At 40.8% G+C, this 19,051-nt stretch overlaps 1 protein-coding gene across 1 annotated transcript in view; it reads left to right on the forward strand.

The window, feature by feature from the left end:
- Positions 1-19,051, forward strand: part of khdrbs3 (KH domain containing, RNA binding, signal transduction associated 3) — a 123,947-nt gene that overhangs the window by 76,041 nt on the left and 28,855 nt on the right. The window contains exons 4-6 of the mRNA XM_037795567.1: positions 2,645-2,791; positions 3,559-3,698; positions 10,831-11,011. Coding sequence (XP_037651495.1) covers positions 2,645-2,791; positions 3,559-3,698; positions 10,831-11,011 — 468 coding nt within the window. The remainder of the gene's footprint in view (positions 1-2,644; positions 2,792-3,558; positions 3,699-10,830; positions 11,012-19,051) is intronic.

Here is a 19,051-nt window from a genome sequence, read left to right on the forward strand (position 1 = left end):
ACAAATACTTTTTTTAAAGAAAAGGAAGTCCTCAGATGTCACATGCTGACATTAGACTGGGTCGCTTGCAGATGATAGTTAAAGCACATGATAATGATTGTTTTTCATATCTTTTTTTTGCAAATATACCAAGGAACACATGAAAGGGAAAGGAGAGACACATCTGCAAGCAGTCGTCTCTTTCTAACACCCTGCTTACACTCCCAGCTCGACACCGGCAGCTCCGTCAGCGCTGGCGCTATGCGCAAAGGAGCTCGTAAAGCACAGATTTATGGGGGGAATTAACATATCATTAACATACCACAGGCACTCTTAAAAGAAGGTTATTTATAATTAGGTGACATCAGAGACACTGGCTTGCATGGCGCTGGAGAGGGAGAAGGGGGAACAGGAAGTTGCCGCCATTGGAAAGGCCCCGGAGAAGACTTTTTTTCCTTTTTTTTTTGTTGAAAAGGAGAAACTGGGACGCCAAACCTGTTGTTTCCTTTGTGTAATGTGGTGGGAGACATTTGGGGGTTTTGCTGTCCTATTTCTCGCCATCAATAACATCGCACTGGCCTGCTTCTGTCGGGTCTGAATGGCCTGTGCAACCTCTCACTGTTTACATGGAATATTTTTTTCTGATGCAGTCTAAATGAACTGTGCTTCTGCAGTGGCGGAGAGGAGAGAGTTACATCTGCTCTACTTTCAGTGGTTTGAGTGTACAGCAAACAGATACATGCTCCTTTAGCATGTACCCACACCTGTTTAAAGCTAAAAAAAATCTGTAACTTTCTACATGTTGACGGCCCTCTGTAGTGGCGACAGGTGATTGGATTGATGTTGGTACTCTAGCAAAGATGTGCAGAGTTGTTGTCAGCCACTGAATAACTTGATATTTACTCCAGCTAGTGAAGAGAGATACTACTGAGTTTATGTTGGTGAGTGGAATGCATGAAAATAAAGATGCCATATGAAATGCAAGTCTGGTGCAGCAGTTGTTTTGAACAGACTTTAATGGAAGTGTCGGACAAAACACGTCTGACCTGCCAAGCTGATCGACATCTTACGATCCACATCACGTTTTGGGAAACTCCACCATAATCAAGACAGTATTTCGAAACATGGACACCATGGATCAGCTCTAGATGGATAGATGTAGGAAACGTAATGTCATCTGTCCAAATTACATTTTCTGCCATGCCAGCAGAGTGGCTCCATGTTGCTCAGTCAGTTCACCACTTTGGTCCAGACTGAAATAACTTTGCAACTGCTGGATAGGTTGTCATGAAACTTTTTTTTCTCAGACATGTCCCCAAAGGATTTAACAACTTTTCAAACTGACTTTTTCCTTGAGCATGCCCTTGAGGCAGTGATAGACGCTAATATTTTGAAGCACTGGTCCCACGGGCCACCAAGCCCCTAATTTTTGGTGCCCAAAGTGCATTTTTGGTGGCTTAAAATGTAAACATATTAAAAAACAATACAGAAAAGAAAATGTAACACACTTTAACACTTCCTTAACTGTGACATTAATAGAATCTCCTTCAAACTGTATTTATTCAAGTTTCTTGCCAAGAACTACATTTACAAGATTCTATTTGAACATATCATGGTAGCATTGTAATTTTTTTACCTTCGCTCAATACTCAGTTTTACTAAATAGAGCTTGAACGCAAATTGTAACTCAGTGGAACCTACGTTAACGTTAACTGTTAGCCCCGTAATTTAGCCAATCAGGACTGTGTTGCTCACCGGCTGCTAACAGCTAAAGTTAAGGAATCGGCGATTGGCGATACCCCAATAAAAAACAATGCAATCAAACTGGTTTTGTTGCTGACGTTCGCTGACGTCCGCTCACGTTGCATTCAGTTAGCACACCGTAACTTTTTGTGGCCACAGGCCATCGGGCCATGGTTAATGTCAAACCCTGAGTCGATTGCATTGGTCTCTGTCCATTTAATTTCCCAGGAAACGCCTGCCAGTTACAGGGTGTCCAATATTTGTATGTCTTTTTCTATAGACTTTCTGTTGATGAAGATCCGTATTTTTTTTTTACTGTTGTAGATAATTAAATAAGCCATTTGCTAAATTCATTTCACCTATCAAATTACACCAAACTAAGCAACAGATAATAGACCACCAACTTATTTAGGTTATCTCAAGACAACTTTCAAACAAGCCCCTTACTATTTTACTGAACTCTTGTATAAGTATATTATATATCTTGTATTGTATACTCAATATAAACATCTCTTTTACCACAAACTCAAATGGTAACTCTTTTCCTCACAGAGATGAGATAAAATGATCAAGTGCCTGAGAGCACGTACTTTATGTGTACATTTGTTACGAGGACAGGCAGCTGTGTGAGGACAAAAGCAATCGGTTAAACGTGACAGCCGCAGTAGAAAGGATTGCAGGGATTGCCTGTTTGCAAACATATGACTCTCCAAGAACCCACATAAATATTTTCCTGTCTGTCTTTTTGCAACTCTCCAGCATCAAACCTCATTATGTAAAAGTTATGGAAAAACTCCCTGCAGTAAATCCGTGCCGAAATAGAGAAAAAAAAACAAGATAAATGTTGCTGACTGTGACAGCTAACTCATTCCCTCGACAGGATATATGATACCAAACTGTTCTTTTTTTTTTGTACCATCAGGAAGAAGAGCTACGGCAGAGCGGCGAGGCCAAATATCACCACCTGAACGAAGACCTGCACGTCCTCATCGAGGTGTTCGCCCCGCCGGCTGAGGCCTACGCCAGGATGGGTCACGCCCTGGAGGAGATCAAGAAGTTTCTCATACCAGTATGTTTCCTTCTTTCCACACATACACACACTTTCTCTTCCTGAATCTCCTCTCAGCTGCTTTTTCTGCGACTCATTTTCAGCCTGTGCACAGCGAAGTGAGCGCAGCAGAGACAACCTCGCTCGCACTCTTACTTGCACTGTAATCCTGTCAGGGCCGTCGGAGTGTGTGCATGGAAAGCGTCTGATGATGTGTGATCCAGAGTGTGGAAGTCATGGGTACAACAGAAGTAAAAGAGCGCAGGAGGGGATCTCTGCGCGGGCCAAACTCTCCTTGGCAGCTGCATGCAGCATGGAGCTTATTTACTCTCCCTCCATTCATTATGGATGATCTCTCCAATGCTCAGAGCTATGATGATTTACATCTCGCCATTAATTATCAGCAGACCCCTCCCCCACCTCCATCCGTGTTGCCTCTTACAATAAATCACATTTATTGATAGAGCAGACACATGGCAATCATTTCAATCGTTTCGTGATTATATTTCCGTGTTTTGTGTTTTAATTTAGTGGCAAGAAACAACTGTGTGCGAGAAGATAAAGGCAAACGGGGTCCCGATGATTTATCAGCGGCAGATCTGAAATGTTTTGCTGCCTCAGGAGCAGCGGTCACGGCAGTACTGTAAAGTACATTAATTAGATATTCCCGGGGCTGTAGCCCTGGAGATAAAGGACGGAATTTAATACAGTGTAATTGAAAGCGAGTCTATTGCTGTCTGTGTTTGTGTGTGCGTGTGTGTTTGAACACGCTGCCTCTCTGTGTGCAGGATTACAATGATGAGATCAGACAGGCCCAGCTGCAGGAGCTCACATACCTGAACGGCGGCTCGGAGGATGCCAAGGTGCCATCGGTGAGGGGCAAGTCAGTTGCCCGTGGAAGAGGGACACCTGTTCCAGGGCCTCCCAGGTAACCCTGCCTCCAAGTGTGCGTGTGCGTGTGTGTGTGTGTGTGTGCAAGTTGTTGTGTGTACGTGCACTTTAGTTCAGCTGGGGAATGGGTATTATTTACAGTTAAGGAGCTACTGGAAGGCGTTTTTTTTTTTTTTTTTATGGATTCAGTATCCTGTTGCTTTCTCAGAGTTAATGGTGTCATTTAGAGTTACAGCACGTTTACGACTACCTCTGTCTGGTGCAGCCATACCAGAAATATTTATCTTTTTGTCCTGTTTTGTGAATACAAGATACGGATGTTACATTAAAGTTTACAGTTTGTTATTTCTGGATAGCGAAACTGGGCCAGATTTACCAGGTTTACTAGATGTGTCAGTGCAAATGTTGGCTACAGTTTTTAGTGAATTTGCGGTTGCGATGTGCGTGTGTTAACTCTTGATTTACTAAGGCAGCATCTCAGTACACAGTCAGCTCCTGGACTGATCCCGGAACTGAGCTCATATGCTCATTTAGTGGTGGGATGTCTGACTTCATGAAAGTCTTGTCCACACGTATAAAAGTATTTTTTTTTAAACGCTGTTTTTCCTCATTTGTTCTCAAAGAAATTCCTGTCCGCACAGGTATGGTTTTAAAAAAATCTCCATCCAGACAAAAATGCAAAAACACAATTGAAGCGCTGTCAAAGCCAGTGGGCAGTTTGGGACACACACACACACACACACACACACACACACACGCACACACAGATATACACACAAACACACACATACCAGTGGCTGGTCTATGTCGAGGGAGTGAGGGATAGCAGTGACCTTCGTAGTTCATTCTGACGCCTCTGTTCCTCGATATAGAGGTAGAATAACTGTACAATTATGTGTCAACATGTAAAAGTCTTGTTAGCAGGTTATTTAATGTTAATTGCTCATATAATTCTAATATTGCAATCTTTATGATGGATTAATAATATGCACAAAATATACACAAGTCAGCCCGACCTATGTGGGGATGGTCAGAGCAGCAGGTCCATCAGCTCAGCAGGTGGAGGGGGTGGAGGTGGTATCATACATACAGTAGATATTTCACTAGAATGACTAAATCACTAAATGAGGTAAATGCAGTCAAATGTATTAAATACATGTAAAAACAGAACAGTGCAGTTGCATCCTGCAGTGATTTCTAACAATCATTGTCACGTTCACATTCAAGTTTAATGAACATAAGCCACAACTCCCTGCTCTCTGGTCAGTTCATACAAATTCATTACATTTGTTGATTATTAATTATTGCTCCATTTTTCTTTCTAGTTTTGTATTTAGTTATGGGTTTTTTATTTTTAGATAACTGACTGTGCAGTTCTCTGGGTATTTTTCGTTCATGAGGTCTGTGACATTTCTGTAGAATAAAGGTATAGCCATGTTTATTTTCCCATCCGAGCCTTCCTTGCGGCTCCTCTAAATCTTATCAGAGCTATTTTTACGCCTGGTTTTCAGAGCGAGAGAACTTTCTCCACAAAACTGCATGGCTTTCAAATTGCATGACTTCAGTAAATCCAGAAAAATACTTAATCAAACTTTGGTAACACGTCTCCTACTATTATTTGCGCAACTGTCCTTTAAATGCATATGTAATAAGGAGAGAAACGCACCCTGAAAACACTCTTTTAACAAATACACCATGTTTTTGGGGCACAAAATAATGTCAAATAATGTCTGTCAGTAAATCCTCTCAGACAGGAGGTTGCATGTTTGGATGTACAAAGAGTCTGATTTTGACAATGGAGACTGCATTTTTTTGTCCCATCACCTACCAACAGATAATGTCCACGATCTAACCCTTAACCTAATCAAATAGTTTTGTTTGCCTAACCTTAACGAAACCTTTAACCATACAGTCAAGTGGGTCATTTTGGAAGGCACTGACCAGCCCTCTCCTACAAAATTACGTTCCCACACAACGAAACTGCAGGAACTCGTGGATTATGTTTGTTTTTGACGTATCACAAATACGTTTGTAATGATAGTCTGTGGAAGTCTGTGTAAAGAGGAGGTTGGGGTGGCGGATGGGTCAAACAAACACAGGACTTTCACCCAAGAGATGGTGTCCCGTGTGAAACCAAAAGTCAATGTTCACTTATTTGAATTTCCGTCTGCAGCTTAATAATGTAACATTTTTTGTTTTGTTTTGTTTCAATTGCAACGTTAAGCACGTGTTTAAAACTGTTTAAAACTGCATCCGTAATTCAGGAGACAATATGTTTCCCTCGAAACGTAATTGAGACTGCAGTTTAGTTGTATGGGAACGTAATTTTGTAGGAGACAGGGTTGCACTGACATGTTGTCTTTTAGACTTGTTGGCTGACTGGCAGGAAGCATATAGTGCATCATAATGTACAGGTATACATACTGATATGAAATTATTCCAATAGGACATACTGAAATAAACCTTAGAACAAGCCAAACAAAAGCTTCCTGTTCAATGTGATGGGTTATCTCTCTCTGTGGAAGTTATTTCTCATATTCTACAAGAATGAATGGCAGCAAGGCAGAAAAATGAGCTGTGCTGACTGTGTGCAGACCTCAGCAGGAACTACAAAGAAGAGGCAGAATCCATAGATGATTGGCATAAAACTACAAAACCAAAGCACCGCTGCTTTTATTTAAAGTTGCACTGACTGTGCACATAGCTGCTTATTTACTGCACCCGCCACCAGGCTGTTTTTCTGTGCACCAAAGGAAACCAACCGGTCAAGAGGATCCAAAACATCCAATGCTGGAGAGTCCAGCTGTCTCTGGACGGAGCTGTCAATAAAGCTCAGAGACGGTTCAATCAGAAGGACCATCTCACACTCTTTCATGATCACTCTAATTCCCAGCCACACCTCTTGGCCTCTTTCCATTCATGTTTTACTCCTTCCCTATTATCCTATGCTATTCCATCTAAAACGACCTCTCCTTGTTCACTTCATGCATTACTCTGTATTGTTATGGTGTTATGTCTTTGTTAGGCACATATAAACAAACTGTGTAGGCCAGAGGTCTCAAACTCAAAAAAATATCTGAAGCCAGGTTGTTTTCTCCGAGGGGGAGGCTGCTTGAACACACGGTGTGAAAAAGAAAAAACTTCAGCAATACATTTGAACCACTTTGAGTCTGAATCTGAACATCTCATCTTCCCCTCTTCTCGTCATAATGTTGTGTTCCTGAAAACCGGCAACTCTCCTTGTAGATGAGACAAGTAGCATTCACTGTAAACTCTACTGCATACAGACATTTCTTGAAACTGCAAATAGGCACAGCTTGCTAATTGAATGTGAAATAAAAAGCCAATTTTATGCTCCACTTTTTCAGCCTTGCTGGAAAATTAAATCCTTACTATCAAATAAAAGAGTGAAGAAACTAAACGTGCACGTTGCTACCGGGCCAGTAGTTTGACACCCCCTTGATGCAGACTACTTATCTTCTCTTTATATAGTAGTTATAATCCTTCAAATTTCAGTCCTGGTTTACAGGTAGTCACAGCAAATGTGCTTTAACACTACAGTTCCAGAAATCTGGACGCAGCAAACAGCCCTTGAGCAGCTACTTTGTCAGAAAAACAACAGAAGAGCAACTGGTGTATCTGTTTCTACCCTGTCTCCTAAAAATAACGTTACCATACAACAAAACCGCATTGTGAATTAGGTTTCGATTGGGTTCGTTTGGTTAGGTTTAATAAAAAACATCATAGTTTGGCTTAAAATGACTAAGTTTGTTGCGCTATTAAGCTACAGACGTAAATTCAAATAAGCTAATGTTGACATTTGCTTTCACATAGGACACAAACAGCCGTCTCTTGGGTGGAAGTCTTGTGTTCGTTTGACCCATCCACCACCCCGACTACATCCCTACGCAAACTTCCACCGACTGTCATTTGAAGCGTATTTGTGATACGTCACAAACAAACGTAATCTGCAACACAATATGTTTTCCTCAAAACGTAATTCAGTTTTGTTGTATGGAAATACAAAATACATAGTAATCCTAGAAAGGCAAGGCAAGGCAGCTTTATTTATAGAGCACATTTCATTACAAAGGAACTCAATGTGCTTTACAGTTTAAAAAAGTAATAGCACAATAAAGTTGATTATCTTTTCTGATTGCTCCATTAACCACTGATATTTAAAACTGATCCACAAATAATGGGGACTGTGACCATGTTTTGTTTTGTGGAGTCATTTCTGATCGCTGTTAGCACTAACCTCCAGGACAAATGCGTTGAATTTCCTGTAATTGTTTCACAGTAAAAGCTGCCTGTGTTATGCTAGATGTTTTGCTTTTAATATGAAGCAGTTGCAATATAGGAAATGTTGCATTGGCAGTAACTTAATAGAACTCTGACAGGCAGCAACCTCCGGGTTTGAAAAATGAAGCCAATGCATAAGTTCCTTAAACTTGCATTCTTTCTAATAACCAGCAGGGGGCGACTCCTCTGGTTGCAAAAAGAAGTCTGATTGTAAAGAAGTCTTGGCCCTACTTCTCACTTGATTATGAGTTTATGGTCTCAATCGCTAGTTTAAAGTCTTCTTCAATACAGCATGATGTTCATTTAGTAAATTATGGCCCCATTTAGACTCAAATAGACCATAAAGCAGGGGATGCTTTAGGGCGTGGCTACCTTGTGATTGACAGGTAGCTACCACGGCGTTGTCCACTCTGGGAGTTGTACGGGTTTTCGTTTTAGAACTAAAAATGTCTTATTCAGCGTTCGGTTGTACTTAGCTCCACCCTCTCGTGTCACTTCTGGTTGCAAAAAAACAAGATGGCGACGGCCAAAATGCCGAAATCGAGGATTCAAAACGGCAGTCCACAAAACAATGGGTGACGTCACGGTGACTTTGTCCATCTCTTATGGTTGGGAGAGAGAACAGTAAATGGTGAGGCGGATATCAACGAGATACGATTAAAATAGTAACACTAGATTACATGCTTCATAGTTTCCTGTGAATCCCGAAAACTCCTGAATACAGAAGTATTCACAGAATGTAAATGTTCGGTAGTTATGTTGTTGACCAATTATGGCAATCCACAAAATTGGCCGTTGACAGGTGGAGCTTGTGACAAAAAAAAATTCTAATCTACATTTTATCATCAGCAATTGATGTCATTAAAACTCGTGTCTCCTGATTAAACTGCTTTTATGAGACGTAATTTCATTTGGGAAAATATGGAGCTTCTGAGGCAACGCAGTCTCTCTCTCAGACACACTGTGATTCAGGCTGTTTACATTCGGTGAATGTAACAGTTTGTTCTATATTATGCTGCCGCATTTTAGCTGAGACTCATGTGTGCTCAAATAGGTCATTAAGTGAGCAAGTACCTTTAATAGAAAAACAGAAATGATAGTAAATAGTGTCTGGTAGTACACCAGTGATGCAAAGCCACATTTGCATAAAAGCCTTTATATGTAAATGATCTCCAGTAGATGCTTTCCTCTCTACTATCTCTGTGAACCCACGCTAATTCCAGATCCTCTGAGACCTCACAAGACTACAAATAAAAATACTCATGGCCATTAGAAAACTTTAAGGCTCTCTGAGTCAACGCTGGGCTTTAAAAAAAGAAAGAAAAACCCCGCAAAGAGTCATGTTGTTTGTTCTTTGTGTTTATAAAAGAAAACACTTCTTTTATGAGATTCGGAGATAAACAAGGTCACGGAGATGGGGCGTCTGTATTGCTCTGAGTCAGAATATAATTGGCTGTGTTTTAAATTACACTGTAATTAGTTTACCATGCCTAATTTAAGTGTGATAAGACAAGAGGCTCCGGAACAGGAAGTCACATGCAGTGTTTTTTTACATATTCACACTCACATGTGCTTACTTTTGATTAATAGCGCGACTCTGGATGGACACTTTGTAGCTGTCGCATATCCCTCTTTGGCTTTGACTGGTGCTGTTGCTGGAGGAGAAACCCCGCTGTTAAAGGGGAAGTGACTCTCAGTGCTCGACTGTTTTTTCTTTCTCCCGCTTGAGGGTGGTCCAATTTCTATCAAGTAAACATCCTCCACTGTCCCCGTTAGTCAGAATATTAAGAGCAACTTCTTTTTTCTTTTTTTTTCTCTCCTCCTGCCCCAAATCTGTGATGTTTCACCAATAATAATGGAGAAATGGAAAAAGCATAGAAAGAAAATGACCCGGAGAGCAACCTTGGTGGTTTTCTGCCGCTGCTTCAGATCAGTTAACTGCTTTTAAAAAGAAAGCTCGAGTCGGTGTAAAAAAAGCTCAAACAACGCGTTACCAAACCACAAGGTCAGGCTGCCTTTGATTTCCGACAGAGCAGCTTGACTTTGCTTCCATCTTGATTACAGCGCAGGTTAGACTCTGGGTTCTGTGTTAATTCATCTGGATGACTGTACAGATCAGTCGCTGTAGCTATTTTGCAGAAGAGCTTTATGGGAGTCATGCTTGTTTACCTAAATATTAAAAGGTAAAAATCCATCCCCTCAAAAAACGGGTTATGGTGCCACTTCCCCTGAGTCCAAATGCAATGCTTTATTCCAAAACGAGAAAACATCCATCACCGAACAAGCAGAAACACCAGTTTTTGTCATCTGCATTTTCCTTAATAGACAGGAAAGCAATTCAGCCACAAGACATGCTGTGTTTTGAGTAATGGACGTGACTCACTTTTTCTCGACTGGAGGAATTTGCCCTCCACCCTCGCTGTTCCTCCGTCTCCACCTACACATATAACCTGCTGCTGAATGTATCAGATTCATCGCTGCGGTTGTGCCGAGCCATTCTGGCCGATGTAGGAAATCACTAACTGGAATGGAAGTAGATGAGGCAGCTTTACTCCAAACATAATAAATTGCAGCACCTCATCATAAAGACCTGGAATGCAGTGGACGTCTCATATTGATGATATATAATACTATCCTTGTAATAGTATATCTCTTATTGCTTTAAGATCACATGAACATGTTGTGGAGAAAGAGGATGTATGTTACCCAATCCATCCCAACGGTGTACACATATCCATTTCTCCCTCCTCCAATAATTCACAGAATTTATCACATGCTCCTCAAAAACAGTTAATAACACATGAAATATGTATTTGAGTTCCTGCTCTTTCATCTAAACCTGGGCGGATGTTTGTGTCTTGTGTCAGGACTCGAGGAGGAGTTCCTCCCCTGCATGCGGCGGTGCCCCGAGGAGCAGCACCCAGAGGAGCCCCACCCAGCCGGGCTCCATCTTCCAGAGCGAGGGGGGTTCTGAGAGCCAGAGGCGCCCCCCCAACCGCTGGGTACCGGCCGGCTCCTCCCATAGTTCAGGAAACATATGGAGAATACGTGAGTATATTAAAATTGCATTGCCAATGAATATTAGGTAGAAAACATTTTCTGATTACTCAGATGTCCATCACGAATAAACCTCCATTAATCGGCTTATAAATCATAGAAAAAAGATGCTCCCTATAACTCCAGAACTGAGAATCGTCACAATTTCAAGTTTTCTTCAGTATCCAATGATAGTTGTCTGTCCATCTATGGGTACATCGCAAACAGGAACTGCTAACAGCTAGGGCTGTGTATTGGCAAGACTCTGGCAATATGATACGTATCATGATACGGGGATTATCATTCAATACATTTCGAAATATTGCGATACTGTAAGCAAGGCGATATAGTCTAAAGTGTTTTTTTTTATCTAATTTTAGCAAAACTAGAAAGAGCACACCACCATATGCATAAAATGTAAAATAATAGTAATAATAATAGTTTAAAAAGTTTAGCAGTATGATCTGCATTTGCATATATCACAGTTCCCGTAACATCCAACATCATAGCATTACACTGAAAAAAGTATTAACAGAGGTAATATTTGTATGTAAACTATTCATTAGTAGAAGTTCTGCTTGCAGCATTGTCGAGAACCGTGTTATGTCAGCTTGTACAAGTGCGAAGTTGTTTGGATGAACGGTTCTCAAGATATGCAAAGGACAGTCATACATATATACACAGACAGACAGAGAATACTTCCTTTATTGTTAGATGATGCTGTTACAGTGCCTCCTATTGGCCAACTGGCACTACATTTGCTATGGTTACTCAGACATCATATCTACACATGTCCACCAATTGTGGTTGCAATAACACAAAGCGTTCAGGAGATACGACACTTTTTGTAATATAAGCCCCGCCCACAACATTTCAGCTAAATTTGAGGGCCAGCTACAGCTACACTGTACGGAACATAAACAATCCAAAAAAATTATGTTTTCCAGCTTGGTCCAGAGATGTTCTGTACCAACTTTGGTCACGATTGCTCAAAATTTGTAGAAGTAGCAAAAAATATGATTTCGACAAAATTCTAAATGACTCAAATGAGCGTGGCTTATATGGAAAGATTTGTCTGGACCGACAAAATCCAGGGATTCTGGGCCCGGATCCGAGTACACTTGTCCCCAAAGTCCAGTTCAATTGATTAGTGTGAATGCTCCGTACCGTACCCGAGTCCACTTGAAAAGGTGGTCTGGAGTACGGATCATGTGGACTTGGGTACGGTTCGCATCAGGTGTGAAAGCCAACCATACCAAAACACAGAAGTGGAACGCTATTTAACGCGAGTAACGTTAGCAGTTAGCGAGTAGTTGTGAAAGGGCAGGCTTTTTTCAACGTCGCCAGCCTCCTTCAACATCTGTATACATACAAAACTGTTTCATATCTACAGTATGTCTGAATATCGTGTGCCGATATGATCCTCTGAACTGAACGGCCGTGGTTGATACAGCAGGAAGGCAGGCGAGAGGTTCCTTAAAATATAAACAATAGGCGAAAGGGTTGAGTGATGTTTGTTATTTTATTTAGCTAGTTTAATGGTCTGTCTGCGAAGAACGAGAAATGCTCAGCTGCTCAGCGGGCAGAGAGAGAGTTGGTGATTGTTGGAAAGACTAACAACGACAGTATTGGTGAGTTTTATTTTGTTTCTGTCGAGTTTGAATGAAGTGTTTTACGATGCTCCGCTGCTAGAACAGCTGATCTCAACATAAACAAATACATTTGGATGATGACGCAAGTGTACTCAGGTACAGAACAAATGTACTAATGTGAAAGCTGAGCAGGGGGGGGGGCAATTGTACTCGGGCACAGTACAGATCAATTGTACCTAATGTGAAAACGCCCTTAGAGACAGATAATTCAAAACACCGGAACATGAAGCCAAGATTCTGTACATGACTATCTACCATTGTGTGTTAGAAATGATGTTGTTTTGTAATTTGGTTGAACTGGCCCTTTAAAGACCCCCATTTCAGCACAAAATATGCATAGCTGCTTAAACATCAGCCTGTACGAGTTGAACTCCACCATATTTATTTTTTTTGTCTCGCTACATGAGGTGTTAACACAAAGAGTGTGAATTATTGTGATTTTAGCTTACCTGCACATACTTATGGGAACCTGTAATATCAACAGCTGCCAGAGATGAATATATTAGGCTTAGAGTCTTTGTGCATTTGCCAAGAGAGTCTCCCGCCGCACTGTCAAGGCAAGTTCCCCGGGGACTCCAGCATCAACATCGCATATTTAGCAGATAGAAGGAGAGAAGAGGTGGCCCGCGTTGGAAAATTGCCCCAGCAGCCCATACCTAACCACATCTGACAGGTTTATTCAGAGGTTGCAATTCAAATGTGTGGAGGTCGTAGAGAATGACTCCTGGACCAGCTGTTTCCCATCATTGTCACAGTTGTAAACTGCATCCCCCGACACCTGCACCTGTGTATCCGGGTGGAGAAAAAAAAAGACCCCCAACATCTGCCGGATGATAAATCTAACCACATCGCTGCAAATTAGTGCCTGAATGAGTTTGACTCTGTATTATCTGAATACATCACCATGCCAGGACAAGTGTTCTCCATCGGGCGCTGACAAATAGGCGCTTGTATTCATCAATGAAATGACAAAGAGATGTTTCTCGTGTCGCATTTGTTGCCTTCATTTATCACTGCTTAACATTCACTCATATGCATGTTCCCATCATTCTCTTTCTGCTGTGCGGCATCGCCACGGGCCAAAACATTTGTTCCGCTGGAGGCGTTTTCTTCCCCTGTCTTGTTCACACTAAAAGCACAAGGCCGAGGTTACCTTTTGGTGATTTTGTCACGATGACGCATGGGTGTACAGTATCGTTGTCTGGATGTTTTTTGGTTTACATAATCTACCTCCGTTGAAGCTGTTTGTATCAGATTATCAAATTACTCGGAATCCAATTGTTACCAAACAGAATGAGAGAAATGTTATTATCCTGTGATCCAGTCTTGGCAGCCCCATCAGTCTTGAATGGTTACTATGATTGCAGCCAAATCTCATTTCATGTAATTCATTAAGTGCATTGAGAGCCCTGATTTACCTGCTGCTAATCCCATTGGAGAACAATTAAACATGATGTAATTCTCATTTCAGAAAACAAGGCTGCATGTCATGTTTTTGTGCTATTTGCCAACATGAAATCCGAGGAGGCTAATCAAAGTAGCAGAACTTCACTTCCTTGCTAAATCTAGAGCTATATGTTTGTTTTTGTTCACGCAAGAAGCATAATTCCTCTGGGTGTGAAAACCAGGAAATGTGCAATGCACGTGGGCTGGTATTGTTTATGTTAAATCCTCCAGATACAGTAATCCGTTCTGAGCACCGTGGGTTCCTCGCTGACTGTTGTGGCTTTGAAAGAAAAAAAAAAACATCCCCCTCTCCGCATGTCCAGACCTTTTGAGAGCCAAGCATTGTTAATTGAATCGTGTTCTCTATGGCGCTGTCCTTGTAGCAGTTTTAATCTAAATTGGGTGTAATGGTTAGGAAAACATTTCACATACAGTAATAAAGCAGCTGCATCCAACTGGCGAGGCAGGCAAGACCAGTCATGAAGATAAGATTGAAACCTATCCACGTGGGACAAAACCTGTGATTTGTTATAATTGCGGAGAAAAAATTAATTAATCTATATCTCTTGCAAATGTTAATCATCTGTAATTTCCACTGCAAGTTAGACATGTCAGTAATCATTTCAGTAATTCTTTTTTTATATATATAAATGCAGCTGTAATTTGTTTTTGTAGCAAAAACAATTTTTCTTCTCATATTGTTATTAGCCATGCTACTGTAGAAGCGTGGCCTTAGATGTGGCAATGTTGGTTGGTGGGTCAGCCCACCACATTGGTGGTCTGCTATGAAATATGGTACATATATTCATGATACCCAGAGGATGAATCTTAATGTTTGTGATCCCCTGCCCTTTCCTTTAGCACCACCAGCAGGTCAGATTTTTCACTTATGCAGTGAAATATTTTAACACCTACAAGATAGATTGCCATGAAATTTTGTACAGATCTTCATTGTGCCCAGAGGATGAATCCTAATGACTTTGGTGATCCCCTGACTTTTCCTTTAGGGCCACCAGTGCTTTGGTTTATGACCAAATACCTGCAAAAACTAGTGCCATTTCCTTCAACCTCAGCTGTACTTTGTGCTTCCTGCAAATTACCAATGTTAGCATGCTAACACGCTGAATTATGATGGTGTACGTGTTAAACATTATACCTGCTAAGCATCAACATATCACTGTCATTGAGAGCATGTTAGCATGCAACAACTAAACGGCATTCTCAATTACGTTTCGAGTGACACGTATTTTCTCCCAGATTACAGTCGCAGTTTTAAACAGTTTTTACCACCTTGGTTTACATTGTAAATTCAAAAAACACAAAACAAAATGCAACAACACTACTTAGTTAGGTTTTTGGCAACTAAACTACTGGGTTAGGTTTAGTAAAAACATCATGGTTTGGCTTGCTACGTTTCACACGGGACAGAAACAGCAGTCTCCCGGAGGAAAGTAACTTTCAATAACATTATTATTCCACATAACTTTCATTAACGGTTGCTCGATATACTACGTCACTTGCTCTGCGTGTTGTACTACATCACTTGCTGCGTTTGTGTGCGGAGTTGCAAACATATTTGTGATACGTCAAAGACAAACGTAATCCGCGACAAAATATGTTTCCTTCCAAACACAATTGAGAATGCTGTTTAGTTAGATGGGAACGTAATTTTTAGGAGACAGGGCTGGAAATTATGAGTTTGTCGAATCACATATAGTGTAATCCCGTTATATAGCCACCTCACTATACAAAAAAGTCCTCAGTTTGAATGCAAAAACAGTACAACAGAGGCAGTGATGTCGAATTTCATTTCCCAGTGCAGATGTTTCCGCAGGGTTAATTCATTAATGACACGAATTCCCCTGATAATGCTTGACAGCTGTGGATAAGCTTTATTTTCAACTTAGCCGAGATCAAAAACAAAGGTGGTAAAGTAACAGTAAGGGAAGCTAAAACATTTGTCAAGTGTAGCACTGATACTTCAACTTGATGCATGGGCCAACTTTTTGGCATCCTCAATCTGATAGCTTGAGTAGTATTTCTACCCCTGCAGCAGAAAAGCTTCAGCAAATTCCAGCCTGTTCAGCATTCTGAAATATGCCGGCAAGAAGAGCCAAATAAATGACACATAGCTTTGAGAAATTGCGAGACCGAGACAGATGACCGAGGGTTACAGATACTGAATTATGTGTTTTCTTTGAACAATATCGCAAGGTCTTATTTTGCTTTTATCGTTAAGAAGTTTAAGACCAGCGTGTCGCACAGCTGTGTGGAGGCGAGACTTTTTTTCTTTGAACAGATGGTATTGCACTAAAGTCATCTGGGAAGAACAAGGCCTTTTTTCTTCTTGTGATTTGCTTAATTTTCTCACTTTGTTATTTTGCATTTGTGACACCTTTTAGAGTTTTTAACACAGGTCACGCAGCATGTGCAGTTGTCTACCAAGTTCATAATGTGAGGACAGAGTGTTGTCGAACTCATTTGGATTCAGTACAGTGTGCGGGGAACCAATCCAGCGCCTGAAAAGCCTGCTCTGGGTGTCAGTGGCATCCTATCTGTTACAGTGGTATTGTAGAGCACAGTGGAGCGGCTGTGATACTGCTGTTGTAACATGCAGTGCCAGGCCCTCTGTTAGTCTTCAGTGGCCTCAGAGGCCAGTCCTTATCTTTTAACAACACGCCTCTCAGCCATCCACTGGCATACAAATGAAAGACTCACTTAGGGGCTGCTCTCTCTCTCTCTCCCCTCTCCGTCTCCACTCCCCCCCCCTCTCCCCCTTTCCAACCTCTCGCTGTCACACTAATCCTGTTTAGTGTTGGAAACACAGCGCTGTTGCAGTATTGTCGTTCTATTGTGCTCTCCAAGATATTTGGAGTAAACGGTATATCAATACCAAACGCATCAGATATTATAATAGCTTCAATCACACGATCATCACAGTCTGCTTTCCATTTTAAAGCTGTTTTTCCTCATGTCAGACACCGAAGAAAAGAGTCATTTTCAATGTGCCAGTGTGATTTATAAGCCGAGCATGTTTCTCCTCTCAGCTCGCTTGTAACTCAATTATAGAGTAGCCGCTCTAATAAATGGCAATAACATGCCATTGTTAAAGTTTAATATGGTCCTTAATACCAGGCAGTGTTGTCCACTGTGAGTGGACAGCACCTAGAGAGAGTCACCATCCAGACGAGAGGACTTAGTTAACACTAATGGCACACGGCTTGTGCTGAAAACAAATCAAGGTGTCTAGTACCTCCTCTGCTAACATTGTGGATTAGGGTTGGGGCAATATGTTAAAATTGCATCATTACAAACATGTTTGTGATACTTCAAAGACAAACGTAATGTATTCTAGGTGCAGTTTTGTCGTATGGAAACGTAATATGGAAACGAGACAAAGCAGTGTAGTGAAGAGTTTGGTTCAGAAATGGCTTCCAATGTGTATAACAGATATTATTTAAATCTGTTCAGATATTGGCTACGTTTGTTTTTTTTGCCTTGCTAGTGGGACTACAAAAATGATGTGATGTCGGTGATGTGAGATGGACATTCTAGATATTTCAGCAGCTACTAAAAATTTAATTTATTTAATTTCCTCAAAACTTCTGTAAACCTTTTCACATTTGCTTGCTACTTGGAAATCTAATGGAAGGAATTATGTTAAATTAGCATTGGATATTCATGGTCTCTAGATGATTTGAATTTCAATGTTTTACTGACCCTCACCCGAAAAATTCCCCCTAGTCCCAACATTCATGCCAGAATTCACACTTTTTCCAAAGAAATATCAGATTGCCATGAAATTTCTTAGTATATTTATGCTCCCCAGAGGATGAACCTTTTGCATTTTGGTCACTAGATGATCTTTCCACAGCGCCACCCTCAGGCCCAAACTGTCAAATGTTCATACAATATTTCCTCTAATTAATTTGGTTGATTGAGGCGATAGACATTTTTGATTTGAATGACCCTACGGTGTTTCTCCTGGCAACAAAATCTGTTGGTCATTTTGTCACACTTTAGTACTGTGACATGTAATGAGGCATAATTGCAGCCTCTAGGGTTCTCTAACAGGCCTTTTGAATTGAAAGCGGTGGTAAATTGGCCAGTGTTGCTATGTTTTCATGTTTTGTTGCTGTGACATAATGTCATGCTATCAGCCTCGTGGTGGTATTTTATTTTTTTTATTTTCAAATATACTGTAACTAATGCATTACCACCTCTAAGAAGCGATTGACAAACAAGGTCCTGTTATTTCTGGACAGCCTCCGGACAGGATGCACAAGAGGATGTCGGTTGGCGTCTCAACGCCCGGCTCCTCCTGTCTACATGTCGAAGCGTCCTTGAGAGAGAAACTGAAGCTCATTTGCTGCTGATGGTTAGCCCAGTTTCTCGCATTGTAGCTTTCCAACATGGATGTGTTAGTGTGTGGGAATGGATGAATGACAGGCAAATTGTTGCAGCACTTTGTTTAAAAGCCTTATATAAATGCTGTACATTTACCAAATCAAAAACAATTTTATTATACCATGTACTATACACTATAACACTTTGAGAAAGCTATGAGAAAAACAGCATAGTTTCACGGTAGAGTAGGCGATAAGTCACATGGTATAAAATCAATTTTGAGAGAGTTCCAAGAGCATTTTTTTTATATCATATGGGCAATATGAATTACATTAAATAATTAAAAACAACAAACTCTTTACCAGAGACCCTACAGGAATATAAATATATTACACAGGGTTTGACTTGAGAAGGTAAAAGAACATATTATTCTGTATTTTTTGTCCTTTTAACATTAATAACATTCCGACCATGCTTGCCTCAGACTGAAGCAGCAAAGTGTATTTATCAGGTGTAGTCTATGTATTTTTCTGATGATAAGGAAAACTACATTTTATATTGTATTAACACATCCCATGCTGCCTTCATAACATTGGGAATTTAATAA

Source organism: Sebastes umbrosus, chromosome 15, assembly GCF_015220745.1.
Source record: "Sebastes umbrosus isolate fSebUmb1 chromosome 15, fSebUmb1.pri, whole genome shotgun sequence".
Lineage (NCBI taxonomy): Eukaryota > Metazoa > Chordata > Actinopteri > Perciformes > Sebastidae > Sebastes > Sebastes umbrosus.